This window comes from Diospyros lotus, unplaced genomic scaffold, assembly GCF_014633365.1.
Source record: "Diospyros lotus cultivar Yz01 unplaced genomic scaffold, ASM1463336v1 superscaf1, whole genome shotgun sequence".
Taxonomy (NCBI): Eukaryota; Viridiplantae; Streptophyta; class Magnoliopsida; order Ericales; family Ebenaceae; genus Diospyros; species Diospyros lotus.
Genome location: NW_026267104.1, coordinates 5551587 through 5566627, shown reverse-complemented (window position 1 = coordinate 5566627; position 15041 = coordinate 5551587). Strand labels below are relative to the sequence as shown.

General features: G+C 36.3%; 2 protein-coding genes across 8 annotated transcripts in view; both read left to right on the top strand.

Moving 5' to 3' along the window:
• The first annotated feature begins 399 nt into the window (after positions 1-399).
• Positions 400-9894, top strand: LOC127793195 (la-related protein 6A). Of its 2 annotated transcripts, none has more exons than XM_052323992.1 (12): positions 400-713; positions 4385-4466; positions 5292-5386; positions 5728-5799; positions 5879-5958; positions 6079-6162; positions 6268-6352; positions 8296-8343; positions 8432-8497; positions 8572-8700; positions 9266-9370; positions 9499-9894. In XM_052323992.1, the coding sequence occupies exons 1-12, from the start codon at positions 510-512 to the stop codon at positions 9607-9609; spliced, it is 1161 nt and encodes a 386-aa protein (XP_052179952.1). In that variant the 5' UTR covers positions 400-509; the 3' UTR covers positions 9610-9894. The 2 variants fall into 2 exon arrangements, with proteins under 2 accessions (XP_052179952.1, XP_052179951.1); XM_052323991.1 differs by having other exon boundaries at positions 402-713; positions 9271-9370.
• A 1420-nt stretch (positions 9895-11314) lies between these two features.
• LOC127793026 (phospho-N-acetylmuramoyl-pentapeptide-transferase homolog) overlaps positions 11315-15041 on the top strand; it is a 27984-nt gene continuing 24257 nt past the window's right edge. For 2 of the 6 annotated variants that reach the window (XM_052323770.1, XM_052323768.1), the window contains exons 1-4: positions 11316-11626; positions 11714-11782; positions 12426-12634; positions 14618-15041. The exon at positions 14618-15041 is cut by the window's right edge and continues 1 nt beyond it. In XM_052323770.1, coding sequence (XP_052179730.1) covers positions 11477-11626; positions 11714-11782; positions 12426-12634; positions 14618-15041 — 852 coding nt within the window. In that variant the 5' untranslated portion in view covers positions 11316-11476. Of the gene's footprint in view, positions 11627-11713; positions 11783-12401; positions 12635-14617 lie in introns of all 6 variants that reach the window. The other 4 variants (XM_052323769.1, XM_052323767.1, XM_052323771.1 and 1 more) reach the window with 4 other exon arrangements.

Below are 15041 nucleotides of genomic sequence, written 5' to 3'. Positions count from 1 at the left end.
TTAAAATTATAAGTTTAGGGGTGTGTTTAAAATAATAAAAAATTCTAGTGTCTAAATGAAAAAATAAATAAGTATAAGAATTAAAATGTGTATTTTGTCTTTTTTATTTTATCTCTTTTATCTTTTATTTTATCAAATAAATTAATTAAAATCTAGTAATTTATTGATAGCTTTCTCTTTCTCTCAAATGACGACTAATTAGTCACATGAGGGAAAAAAAGATAAGAGGGAAACTGTAATTATATGTTTGTGGTAATAACAATTTTAATGTATGTAAAGTAACAAGAGAAAAAAAATACGAGTCTTCAAGCATTGTGTGTAATTTACGTTTTCAACTTGGAGGATAACAAATTGACGAAAGTAGACATTTACGTGAACTAGCTGCTATAAGAAATCTCCAGATTGGGCCATGAGAGATCGGGTGAAGAGAGAAGAGCGGGCGGGTTATCGGACGCCTTCGTCTCACTTTCCTCGCTTCACTCCCTCCCTCTCTCTCTCTCCTCTCCGTCATGGAAGACGCTGCCGCCTGCCCTTCCGCCGCGCCACCATCTCCCCCGCGCGATTCCGGCTTGTTACCCGTCGGCTCGCCCGAGATCGCCGACTTCCACTTGGAAGAAGAAGAAGCCGAAGAAGTACCTCCTTCCCCCGAGGAGCATCAGCCCTCCCAAAACCCTACCCTCGCAGATGATCTCCCTCACAAGATCATTAAGCAGGCAACCCTCCCTCTCTCTATATATGCATTTCTGTTTGTTTGTGCGCGCGCGTATGCATTTTGTACTAGCTTTTCTTGATTTTGTGTACGTTCAGCGTTTATGCCTTGTTTGTTTTGTGAATTTGTCCTTCTCTCTCACTTATATCTAAATTCTGCCTCAATTTTTTATATGAGAAGTGTAATTATATACCCCCAACATTTCAAGACAACTAACCTGAATTAAATGAGGTTAAAATTATCTCAATAGAAGAGACAATTGGTGTTCTCTTACATTTATTTCAACAAACAAACAAGTAGGATGTTTTGCCAATTGCAATTAGAGCACCTCTTTATTATTATTATTACATGATGATTGCATCTTTGTCCTTTTTTGATTTTGAGGGTTCTTATTAAGGATAAAATTTCTTAAACTTAATGGTCTCGTCTTTTAGTCCCTTTGAGATTTTCATGGTTAGAAATCCCTCTAACAGTATGTAAATATAAACAATGACCCAATGTCTGTCCAAGACTTCATTATAAGGGTTCTACCAGACACTATGTGAACTTCATTTTGTTGTTTACTTGCTCTGGCATCACCATGGGTGCTTGCTAGTTAAGCTGTGAACTTCATTATATAGTCAGCCTTACCTTGCTTTGCAAAGAGGATGTTTCCACAATTTAAACCATGGCAACACATTTGCTTTGCATATTAAAGGGTGGTAACACCCTGAACTGTTAATAATACCATGTTTGCTTATAAAATGGAAGGGGGAAAAGAGTTGTGCTTGGACAAACTTTTCCCACTTTGGTGGGATAAGTTTGCCCCGCCCCTGACCTTGGTATAATTTTATCCAACCGGGGTGGGATCAAAATGATACCCTGATCGGACCATTTTCCCCTTCAGTTTAACTTCTATATCATCCTCTGTCCTCATCAATGTGCACTGTCATCTGGCACTGCCACTATCTCGAGCCGCTGCCGCTGCCTCTGCCACTGCCACCACCACTCTTCTTTTTCTTCCTCTTCTTCCTATTTCCAGATCTGCTGGTGTCAAATTTTTCTTCTTCCAATTTTCGATTCGTCCACTGTCAATTTGATTCCCAAGTTTTTGATTCCAGATCTATTAATGTCGATTTTGATTTCCAATTTAATTTTTTGATTCCCTATTTCCAATTCCAATTTTAGTTTTCTTTCTCTTTCCTCTCAGCAGCTGCTTCTTCTTCCAGATCCCCCCCCCCTCTCTCTCTCTCTCTCTCTGCGCGCACAGAGTCTCCCAGATCCCCAGCAATGGCGTTCTGGCAATTAGCTCCAACCATGCAACTGGAGCTTTTTCCTTTTGTTATTTTAATATAATTATATTAAATAAATACACACAACACATATCATAGGGCAAATGGGCAGTTTGGTTATTTACCATTTAATGTCAAGTAATAACTCATTCACATTTTCACACACCAAACATGGGATGGTTATAACCTCTGGCAAATGTGGGACGTTATTATTTAGTCCCATCACTATTTTATCCCATCCTTAACTCTAATCAAATGGGCCAAAGTGAACAACAGGGCTCACCCTAAACCTAAATGGTTCTAGGGTTACAAATTCATCTTTGTTGAGCCAAGTTGCTCCAATCAACCTATTGTGTATTTTGATGTTTAACAAAACATAATTTTAGTAAAACTATTTTTAGTATGTTTAAAACCCCTAATGGATTTTTGGATACTTGTTAAGTATTATAGTATTTTGCGTATCAAAACGAACCAAGAAATGCTATTTGATTCTAAGTAGAATATTAGCACTTTATAAGGGAATATATAAGAAAATGTTTTCCTTTTGGAAAACTAACTCCCGGTATTTTCATAGCTAGTATTCATTATTGTGAAAATGATTTTTAGTGAATTTTTCAAGTAATGGAAAGTATGTTTTTGGAAGTGCTAAATTTGTCAAAACTGGATTTTGTTCTAAAACCCAAAATCTACTTTCTTATCTATTTGGATTTTGATTTTTTAGATATTTTTATTGAATCCAAATGGGGGGTACTTTGTTATTTATATTTATGTATTAAAGTAAATGGAAGGTAAAATATAAATAAAAGAAAATGTGGACATTTACTTAAACTAAATGAATGTAAATATCTTGTAATGAATTTATGCTATGTATTGTATTATCAAAGCAAATCTTATTTTTCTGAAATCTGGACTGAGAGTCGACTCTCGGTGAGGGACAGTCGACTGTAAGTCAATGGCAGTTGACTGTGGATGTGCATCAGTCGATATAGCCGAGCATTGTTTATGCAGAGTCGAGGTAGCCGAGAGTTGGTTTTGGCCAGTCGACTGTCGAGTCGATTGTAGGCCAATGAGAGTCGACTATCTGTGAGAAAGTTGACCGTGGGTTGAGCGAGAGTCGACTGTCGGCAGCGAGAGTCGACTGTGGGTGTCGTGGAGTCGACTGTCAGTTTGAGCAGTCGACTGCCAGACTCTAACGGTCGGATTTTTGGAGCCGTTGCAGGTCATTTTGGGAGCCCCATTATAAATATCAAAGGGAGAAATCTTGAGAAGGCTAATGCTCTACCATTTCCTATCTTCCTAAAGCACACCCATGCTCTCAAGCACTCAATCAAAGCAATCCAAGGCCCAAAGAGCTTCAAAGATCTATTCATTGGAGCCTCGAGGCAAAGAAGAAGTTTTCTTCTTATTTGTAACTTGTATCATTTTATTTTGCCTTGTATATTGATCTTGTATTGATATCCATTGTAGTCCAAGTGTGTTGGACATAGGATTGATTTATTTGTATTAGATTGTGGATTGTGAGTGGCATCTTAGAGCCCAAGTAATCTAGGTATATTATTGTGTTGTAATAGTTTCCGGGGTGAGCTAAGGGGAAACCTCGGGGTGTACAAGTTTGCTAGGTGATCTTGTGTGGAAACCTAGTGGTGGTTTTAGTGGAACCTCAAGTGTCGGTTTGACCTTGAGAGAGTGGAGTAGGTGTTGGATACACCGAACCACTATATATCTTGTGTTTATATTGTGATTGTTTGTGTATTTATATTGCTATCATTTCCAAACAACATATATATTTATAACAAGTGTATTTTGTGTATAAGTAAATCTCAAGAGTTTTAAAAAGGAAAGAATCGATTCAATAAGTTTTAATCACTCAATTCACCCCACCCCCTCCTCTTGAGTGGCCATTGTGTGTGTCAAGGGACCAACAATCTTGTCTTGGTCACCATTAGTTATAGTCTGGTTCATAAAAAGAAACTAGGAAAATGATTTCAATAGCCAGTTTTCTAAAAGTTGAAATTTTGAAGAATGAGACTCATTAACTCTTAAAGTCAGAAACATAAAATTTCGAATGGCTTCTTTCTTTCCAACAATTTAATGAAATTGGTCTAAAATTGTTCTCTAGCTATTAAATATAGGAATAGTGGGATCAAGCTTGATATGTAGTTTAGTAATTTGTAGTAGTTGTCAGAAGCTGCTAATTCTGCTGTCAATTCCACCTACTGAAATTACCCGGAGGTTCTATGGGATGAGTAGAAACAATCTTAGCCTGCTCCATGGTTTGGCAAATTTAAACAGGGCTATTGTTCAATGAGTTTTTGCAAGACTTTATTTTCTTACTTTTTACTCTTTAAGTCAGTTGAGGTGTTAACTAGAAGCAACTATTTGAGATACCATTGTCATCATGCAGGTGGAATATTACTTCAGTGATGAGAATCCAATGGTTGAGCAGTTTATTTTGAAATATGCAACCAAAGATGAGGGAGGGTTTGGTAAGTGTTCTGTTTGCCTGGATTGCTGCTTCAGTATTTATAGATTTTGTTTTCAAAGTTTCAATATTGTAGATCTCAATTATTAAGGATAAGTTATTGTTATTATCTTGCTATGTTAACATATCTGCATTATTTAGGGTCTTGTATTTATTATCTAGTAGGTCGTGTTCACTTATGCACTGTTCACTTGCACTCTCTTTTCCTCAGGTTACTCTTAGCTTGAAACTTGTGCCTTCTAGGTGCATGTATTATGTATATACTATGTACTGATCTGTATGCAAATTATTCACTAGTTATAACGAGGAACCACTATGCATGACCAGTTGACCATTAGCCCTTAATAAAGCAAACAAGTGGTTGGCTTGCTGTGAATTAGGAACATTAACATATCATACTTTAATGTGTAGGTGCCAATATATACATACTTAGAGATGGCAATGGGTCAATAAATGCATCCCACTTACCCATTTAAAGTTAGTATAATTATGAAAAACTCACACTTTGAGTCATAGGAATAAAATTTATATGACCATTTACTAAAATAAGCCCTAATTATTTATTTTAAATTAAAATAAGTTTGAAAAATTCATATTTGAAAGATATAGACATAAGATATATTTTGAACATTTATTAAATGGGTAAATGGGCGACCCATTATCATCCCTATACATACTGCATACTAAGATTAGGTTATTTAAAGTCTTTTTTCTTTAGGTCTAGGAAAAACAAACTTCTCTTACTATGTTATTTTTCTAATGCTCAGCTATTACATGTTTATTCTGTTTTTGAAGTTCCAGCCAAGTAAATTGGTTGTTGCTGTTGCAGTGCCAATTGCTGCTATTGCATCGTTTAAGACAATGAGAAAGATTACTCGAGACAGGTCATTGATAGTGGCTGCACTGAAGGAATCTTCTTTACTTGTAAGATATTTATATTATCTCCAGACTTCTTCTCTCTCATTTGTCTCCTAGATTCCCTTTGCTAATTTTGCATACATGTTATATCTATTTTCTTTCCTTTCCATGTTTATTCTTTTTCCTTTATTCTTTATTGACCGGGGGAGAAAATGAATGACACAGCAACATGTCCTAACAGTCTATATCTGCTCTTTAATCTCCTTCCATTCTCTCTCTCTTGTTTTAGTGTTTTTTTCCCCTCTTGTCCCTTCTATTGTACATGGTTACAAAAGCATAGGCAAATCTCTCTCTCTCTCTCTCTCACACACACACACACACACACACACACATATTGGTGGCTGCAGGTTGTATCTCCTGATGGCAAGAGTGTGAGACGACTGCAGCCTCTACCAGTCTCTGATGCTAAGGATCAAGTGGTATTAATTTAAATTAAACTTGATTTTCACTTTATATCGTTTTTCTTGAGAATGTTATCATCTAAATGATGGATCATAGTTATGCACTGTGCTGGTGGAAAATCTACCAGAAGATCATTCCATAGAAAATATGCAGAGAATATTTGGTGCAGCTGGCAAGTAAGTTTTCAACCTGATCCTTTTCCATGTTATGGTATTGTTGATTTACTATTTCTTCATTATTATGTTCTTCCATCAAATTATATGTTTAATAGCAATGGGATGATTTTAAAATTTCAGCATAAAGAATGTTTGTATCCGTGATCCAAATGTTGCAAGAGAGTCGGAAAAACAGACAATTACAGAGAAGCTGTTAAATGTCAAGTGATCATCCTTTTCTTTTTTCATGTTGTATTGTTGATTTGTTGTTTATTCAGTTAATACGTTTTCCATCAACTAGACAGCTATGGGATGATTTTGAAATTTCAGCTTGAAGGATGTTTGCATCCATGATCCAAATGCTCCAAGAAAGTCGAGACCACAGATGATTGCTGAGAAGCTGCTAACTGTAAGGGTAAGACTCCCAATTAGATGTTTGGGAAGTAATCTATTAAGTGCTACCATTTGCCTCAAAAGTTTAAACCGCTAGGAAATGGACCCAATATGTGTCCAGTTTCTAAAACTTCCCTCGTGGAACTTGCATGTGAACACAGGTGCACCAACACACAGAACAAGAATGCATAATATTAAGGGGGACAAACACACATGCTAATATTTGAACCTAGTACCTTTCTAACTCAAAGCTTTGGCGCCATGCTAAGTTATCACTCATTTAAAAAATTTAAACTGATAGGAAATTGGACCGATAATGTATATCTAGCTCTCTAACCCAACCTAACTAGATTAACTAATGCTTGTGCATATTTTTTTTGCTATATCATACTTATATATTTGGCCATTTTATGTAAGAGCAAATTTGTTTCTTGATATGACATGGCATGATGTGATATGATATTATGGTATGCATGAAGTTAAGAAGTGTGACAATGGGCTTGGGAGCGTGACAAGGGCTTGATATGATATGTTTCATATGTATATATGACAATAAATCACAAAATTAAAGTTCCTAGTATTGTTTGAAAAGGTTTTTTATTAAATTAAAATTTTGGAATTTAATATTCTCAAAATAAAAAAATTTGAGACTGCCAGAAATGTAAACTTACATTTATTTTATTTTGTAGCTACTTTATAACTTGTATTTTGAAACTTATGATGCAGTATTGCAGTTGTAGTATGTTAAAACAATGGAGATGGCAAGATGTAGCAATGGTATGAGTGTCCTTGAAATGTTGTGATTAAAAGAAAGCTAAAAAAACAATAAGACATTTAGACAATTGTTGACACACATTTGAGCGTTGAAGTTTGACATGGGATGTCTGGCACTATAAGTCATTTTCCTACAAGTTTTCATGCTTTGAAATAGGGCTGGCATGAATGCTCAACTAGTAGACTCTTTCCTTGGTGGAGATTTTGGAGTATAATGTGGAAGGTTGGAAACGAGTTGGGAAATAATGCATTTTGCCAAATATATATTGATTTGATAGTTGGGGAGAGGTAAAATATCTCTATTAGAGTGTGAGTGCTAGTGAGGCAAACATGGTCCAACATCATGATGTTGACCTGTCCATTGTATAGGAGAATCCGGGATGGTGGTAGTGGCACCATCATGATGGACATGTGGTTGTGGTGTGGTATGTTGTGTCTTGTGACTCGTCACGATGAAGCCATTTGAGGCAATACATGTAACATATTTGTGAGAGCAAATTGCCACTTCTGCAGCAGGAGACAAATATATTACATCTGGCTTTTCATCATATAAAATAGGTAATAGACATATCCTAAATAAATAAATAAATAAGTAATAGGTAGAAATATAGTGAACTTAAATTTTCTTGTTTTTCCATGGATGGTGTGAAGTTGTTGTCAGACAAGTCATGAGAAAATTCATGAGAAAATTCCCTGCCTAAATGTTCCCTTGCTTGATAAATTGTATACATTCTGGAGTTTTTAGCTGTTACAAGGCTTGGTGGAAGAAACTTGGATGAGTAAATGAAAAACTTATGTAGCAGGAGTACTGATAATAGGTACTGGTTAAAGGGCGTCTGCAGTGCAGGAGGCCCCCTGCTTTTAAAGAGTTGTTTTTATTCGCAAATTTATCCTTATTTTGCCAAGAGACTGTTTCTGCAACTCGAACCATGACTTGTTAATCATAAAGGAGCAACCTTACCTTTGTTATCAAGCCCGGTAGGATTTTCTTTCTTTTCAAGGATTTATTAAGCCCAAGAGGATCCTGTTGTCTCAATTATTGACGCTTGCCTTGTCATTGCAATATATTTGTTTTTATAGCTCTTCTGCTTCATTTGGCTTACTAAATTTTGTCATTAAGTATTCCTTGCATTGTACCTTACATTTATTAAGATCAGAACAAATAATTCATTTTTGGGTTTCTATTTGTAGTTGCATGCTTTTGTTGAGTATGAAACTGTGGATGCTGCTGAGAAAGCTGTGAGTTTTGAAGTTACTTCCTTGAGTTCAATACTATTTGTGATGTTGGAAAGAATAGCTAAGAGGTTCATGTATGGTGATGGATCAGGTGGCCATGTTAAATAATGAACAAGATTGGAGACATGGGATGCGGGTGAAGCTTCTCAAGCGAGTGGTAATTAAACTCATCGTCTGGTTGCTTTTTGTGGGCACATAATTCAATTTCTCACTTTCTTCCCTGGAAAACAGGGAAAGAAGAAGAAAGCCTTGCGGGATGCAGAATCTGAGAAGGATAGCCATGCCCAAGCACTTGATTCAGCAGGAGATGAGGCAAACCATTACCCTAGTGAGCTCCACGACGACAAGCATGATGAAGAGGTCAAGTTTCTAGTTCTATTTTCATCTTACTTGGATGGAACACCTTCAGTTTTATTCGTTTATTTATTTTTACTTTGTTGTCTCTGCATATGGATTCCGACTTATAGCCAGTTTCAAGTCCAGATTAGAAGTGGGGTGTTACGTAGCCTTGTCAGATTAAACATCTGACCTCACCTACCAGGATTAAGGCTTGATATGTTTTTGTGTGGTTCTGGGCTAAGCAGGAAAGGGAAGAGGATTTGGTGGGGGCGGGGGAAGGGGATTGTATTTATGCTGGGACGAAGCCCCTTTAAAACTCTAGTTTTATTTAAGTTGGCCTCTTAAGTGTATAATACTGACCCACAAATAAATTGGCGCTAGGCATGCAAGGCACTTGTGTTGGTTGAATCTCATTGAATGGTTATCCAACATGAACAGAAACAAACCATCCTTTTCAAATAGATGTACCGTGAAGAGAGACCAAGCTCTGAAAGTATTTTGATTTCATAGAATGCATGTATTAGAAATTCAAATGATAATTAGAACCTTGAATATGTGTTTATTAGTTTTTCTTTTGCCTGATCAGTACAGGATGGGGAAAGGGACCATCCATCGAAGGACAAAAATGGCAACAAGGGTCGAAACCGAAGGCGTGGAAGGCAACATAACTCTCGGGGCATTAATGGACAGGGTAATTGTACATCTACTTACTGCTTGTTTTCTCTCCTCGTTTTTCTTCCTTTTCTTTTTTATCATCTTGATTTTTCAAAATAACCAGCTCTCTCTCTCACTCTTGCTTCCTTCCAAAAATAACGTTAGGCCATGGAGCAGTTTCTTCTAGTCATGGTATCGAGGCCTCAAGGCCACCACCAGGCCCCAGAATGCCTGATGGAACGAGAGGATTTACGATGGGGCGAGGTCGGCCTCTAGCCTCCAATCCTAGTTAGCTGTATGGCGAGAAACTGTGAACTATCATCTTGGTCAGTTGAAAGGCCTGGCCTGCTTTTCATCCATGTAGTGCTGCAGAAACTGCCAATTTTTATGGTGCTGCGAGTAGTTTGCAAATGAAAGCACTCTGTGGATATATCTCTTTTGGTTGGATTGCTAGATTTTAAGATAGCAAATGCAGCTGACGAGGTGAAATCTGCATATCATGCACTCTTTGATATATGCATGCATATTTCTTGGTTGAATTACAGCCCTACATTTTCGACAGTTTTTCTTATTCCTCTGCTTATTCTTCTGTCCTTGTATTTTAGTGGGAGAAATGTTTTAAATGCATGTGCATATATATATATATATATTTTTATGTATAAAATATGATCCAAATGGTGTGAATGTGAAAAAAAAAAAAAACTGACTTATAATAATTAAAATGGCGTTACTAGGTAATATTTTATTTGGTATAAAACATTATTATTATAAAGAATAAAGCTTCTCCTAGAGGAGCATCATCAATTTGGTTGAGTGGTGGTCCAAAAAAGGCCGAAACTGCAGAAGAACAGAATCCCGGGTAAGGTGCGGGGGGAGGGGGGGGTGGGAGCGGAAGTTTTGTGTGAAACTGAGATGAGGCAAAGACAAAAAAAGGAAAGAAATGGACAAAGTGGCAAATCAGTTGGCAGCGGGCGTCTCAATCTGCAAATCCGGACGAACCTGGCTGGCTGGAGAATGGAGACACAGAAACGGGCAAAACAGGAGCCAGAAATAGATTTACGTGAAAGCAGCTTTCCCTGTCAACGAGATGCACTGCAATGCTATGCTCGTTGGTATGCTTTTTTGATATTTTTTTTAAATTACTAAGTTTAGTTTTTTTTTTTTTTTTTTTTTTATTGAAGATTGAAGTTCAAAAGTTTAAAATATTTGTCTATGACTGATGTTTCCCTTATCTTTTTCCAAACAAAAGATAGCTGGAATTTTTGCATTAAAAATTGGTGACAAAACCCTTAATTTGAAATTAAAGAAAAAAAAATCTTTTTCTATGGTTAGAATCCTTAGGCGAAGAGCCAACAGTTTTTGTTTCTGAAAATGTTTTCTATAGCAACAAAAATACATTTTTGTATCAATCAAACACAACTAAACGTACCTGGCTGTGTTTATGATGGGGTTATCATCACCTCTCTCTTTTGTAACATTTATTATTATTTTATTTCTTTTTTTTTATTTTGCTTTCATCCATCATAAATAAATGAGGTTGTGTGTTGGGATGAAAATATTTTAGATGATGTCATTTTATAATAATATTATTTAAAATTTAAGTATTTGTATAATTCTTATTAATACATACATACATATAAATGCATGCATATTACATATAGTATACAACACATATATGCAAATACATATACAAAAATAAAATATTTTAATTCAAATGACACTTCGTTTGAAGTTTTTTAATTTTTTAAATTCAAACCTATCATGAATTTAAATTAAATCTAAATTTTTATCGTAAAATTATAGTCAAACATTAAACTTAAAATTTAAAAGCTCAAATAACCCTGTACCACGCAACCTAACTGAAAAGGCCACACCGCCCCCCCCCCCTCCAAAAAAAAAAAAAAGAAAAAAAAGAAAAAAAAAACTTAAAAGTAGAGCACGCGCCTGTAGAGCGAGTCGTTAAAGTTAGCAAATGTAGCGTGGATGTCGAAGCCAGACGCAGTATAGTTTTTTGTTTACTCTCTCTCTCTCTCTCTCTCTGTATAGGCAACTACCCAACCACTGATATAGCTTCGAACGGATCATTTTTGCATTGTTCAGACAATTTTATATATACAATCCACATATATATAAGTCGGTAGTGATGCGATCTCATTCCCAATCTGCAAATCCACGTTATCTCTCCCCGTTAGGTGTTTTCTCGTCATCCAGACGGTGCTCTGACGCTCCGATTCACGTTTCCTCCATTCCGACGTTTGGCCGCCATCGAACCACATCCTATCTCGGTGTCAAGGTAATTTACATACAAGCGGCGCTCACGTAAAGGAATACATGTTTGTATGGGCGTTATGTTTGATGTTTCTGTCGATGTTTGTTCTAGCTATCAGGATCGTGGGTAGGGCGACATGGATTGCGGCAGAGGACCAGTCAAGTCGGATCCACGGACGAGGTTCTATTTCTGGAATCTGTGTATTAGTGCCTTTTTTTGTGAACCGTATGTTTTGGACTCATCGGTTTGTTGATGCGAATCTCTGTTTCATTTGATACATTTTGTGTGGAACTGGGGTTTGTCAAGGAAAAAGGGAAGTGAAGATCAAAGGATATGCATCCATTTTGTGCATCATTAATCAAGTTGAATATCCATTCCTTCTCTTGTCGTTTCCAACCCCCACTCCATTTTATTTGTCTATATTTCCTTTTCTTTTCTTTTTTTTCCCTCCACAAGCCTTGTTCCGAACACAACACTAGTGTTTCCAAGTCGAATTCTCTTGTTTGTTTGGCTAGCAAATCAGTAAAACAGTTGGAAAAGAATTCAGTTTGTTTGCCTGATGCAACTAGCCTTGCTAACGTCTCTCCTTTTTCCCTCCTCACTAAGCGCAATAGTGCAAACACTAGCCGCTCTCCTCTCAGTGTCATGGTGACACCTGCACATTCACAGATGCATGTCAAAGAGCTTAGAAAGTGATGAAAATCTAGACAGGTGTAGATGAATTTGGTATCGAATCATGCAATGCCATTGTCCCTATAGCTAGTTGAGTGTTGAGCCGTGTATGATCTTCATTATTTAGTTGTTTGTGTTGTTGTCTTAATAGGGTTTATCTTCATTTGATATCTGGGGAGATGATGAGGGGATTGTTGAACACATGCTTTCATCAAGTGACGATGAAGAAAATGAAGGAGAAGTAATGGGTCCAGTCACTGATGTTGATTTGCCTACGACGAGGGAACTTACAACTGGTGATTCTTTTGCTGTGACTGCCCACCGGTTTGCAATGCTTAGGAGAGGACGCAGGAGAAGCAGGCAAGATCAAGTACTTAGTTACTTAACCACTAAGTTAGTCTATTTTGATTTATTATTATTGCACTTATGAAGTGTTTCACTTATTTTATTTTAAGGTGTCTGAATATTGTCTTTTTCTTTGAGGTTTACTATGTTTTGATCTTTGTTTGCCTTTTGTGGGAAACAAAATCAGGACATATTATAAAAGTTTAAGTCTCTTACATCAATGCAAGCTTGAAATTTGAAGCTGTTAAAGATCTTCAACTTATAAAACCAATATGGGATGCTTCAGTCTGCAATTAGGTAAAACTTATTCTAAAAGGGGTTGGTAACCCTAGTTGTCCTCGAGTTGATAACCACTGTTTGAATATCTTGTTACTAAAGCCTGGAGAGTAGGTTGCTTAGACCTAGCTTATATGGGTTGAATATTGAGCATTCTCCATATTATATGATCATCATAAGCCAAAAATCCCATTTATGATTAGCCTCATAGGTATAGTTCTCTCTTTTCATTTCCTTTATGTTCTATGTGTTCTATATCTGATAGAAAAAACTAAGTCTTAGAAAGAATAAAATAGGGAGTGATTGAGATTTAAGAAACTTTGAGTGAATCAAAAGGTTTGATGGCAGGGGGCTATGATTGAAGATGAGGCTAGTTAAATTAATTTCACCATGAAGATTTGCAGCCTACTTCTTCTGGAAGTTATTAACCTTGCTATTGAGGAATGATACCATGATAGGCCCTATAATCCACTGAATTTAATTCAACTCAACCAAACTTTTCTTGCTGCTACTTAGGGTTGATTGCTTGGATAAATTTTGTTCATTCTGCTTTATGAAGTGACACATGTACGTTTAGATCTTATCATCTTAATGGATCATATCTTTTTATAATCTCCAAGTTCATTTTGGTCTGTCTTTTTCTCTGGCATTAACCTTAATATGGATGGTATCACTTTTCCTTACCTTTGCATCTATTGATTTTTATTGTACATGCGCTGGCCACAATGTTAAGTTTTCTCTCATTTTATCTTCAATAGATGCTATCTCTATCATCTCTTGGACTCGTTCATTTTTTACTATCTCTCCTAATCTTGGGATACATCCACCTTAGCATTTTGATTGCAACTATACCCAATTTTTTCAGCATCTCATTTCTTAACTGCCTAAAGCAGGGCTAAATCTTATAATTGCTTTATATATGTTGATCTTATTCATTTCACATATGATTTCTAAAGTGTTCCTCCATTTTTAGTCATTTCTGTCTTAATTTGGTCACATCTGAAACAAACTGTCAAACTTAGGTTCTTGAAAGTTGTTCAGATTTGGTATTTCTTGGCCAGGTGGCCTTCACCATAATCTACCCTTTCCGATGTACATCGGTATATTTTATAACAAACATGTGCGTGATTGAGCTTGGGTACGGAAGTTCTTCACTTTTGTTGTTTCTTGGCCATGAACTACCCTCTACCAATTTAATTTATACTTCAAGTTTCTTGAAGTTGCATTCTATCTAATCAATTTTAGTGTTGCTTATCTTAGTACCTCGATTCTAAACTACATTCCAAAATTGTAATTTAACACTGCTTGTTTAGTTTCATCTACTAAGAGGAACAAGTAATGTACTCTGTGGCACCTCCTGTTCTTCCATCAACATTTGTGCAAAAAGATAGGAGCTTAGTACAGATCCCTGATATAAACCTACAGTAATAGAAAAAGAAAATTATTAAATGTTATTTTCTCCTATAGGCTATAGCTGTCCTTGAAGCATATACATGTTTTTAATCACTTCAATATATTCATTTGTGATTTACTTTCATAAAATTGACATTTGTCTAATTATGATACATATAGAGCTTATGATACTTGACTTTTCAATAATAAATCTCTCTCTCTCTCTCTGTGGATTTGGTCTAGTTTCATAAAATATGACTGCAGCTAGATATTTCTGTTTCTTTAGAGTTTGAAGACTGACATATTTTCTATTAAACATTTTAATTGCAGGATTAAGTATGGAGTGATTAACAATATTGGACTCTTGACCTTCTTGACCGCACTACTTTTATTTGTGGATTGGTGTGCATGGCGAATTGTCAGACTGCCTTTAGAATCATTTTATTTGATGCGACCTTTTTGTATATCTGCAGCTACAGTGTCTTGTGTGGGTTATGTTTGTGTCCCATTACTTCGTGGTTTGAAGATTCTTGCAATCATTAGGAAAGAAGGGCCTTCTAGGCACTTTTCTAAGAGGTGCACCCCCACAATGGGTGGGTTATTTCTTGTACCCATTGGTATAATTGTTGCGGAAGTGCTTGTTGGTTTTTCTTCCACAGAGGTTTCTGCTGCAGCAGCAGCAACCCTAGCATTTTCTGCAATTGGGCTACTTGATGATATCCTAAGCAACATAAAGAATCACAATAATGGTTTG

Bases quoted from the DNA above. Each gene is read 5' to 3' on its own strand.
- LOC127793195 (XM_052323991.1), top strand. From the start codon at position 510: ATGGAAGACGCTGCCGCCTGCCCTTCCGCCGCGCCACCATCTCCCCCG. The intron at 714-4,384 runs GCAACCCTCCCT...GTCATCATGCAG, and splicing joins CTCACAAGATCATTAAGCAG to GTGGAATATTACTTCAGTGA. The intron at 6,163-6,267 runs GTGATCATCCTT...TTGAAATTTCAG, and splicing joins GAGAAGCTGTTAAATGTCAA to CTTGAAGGATGTTTGCATCC.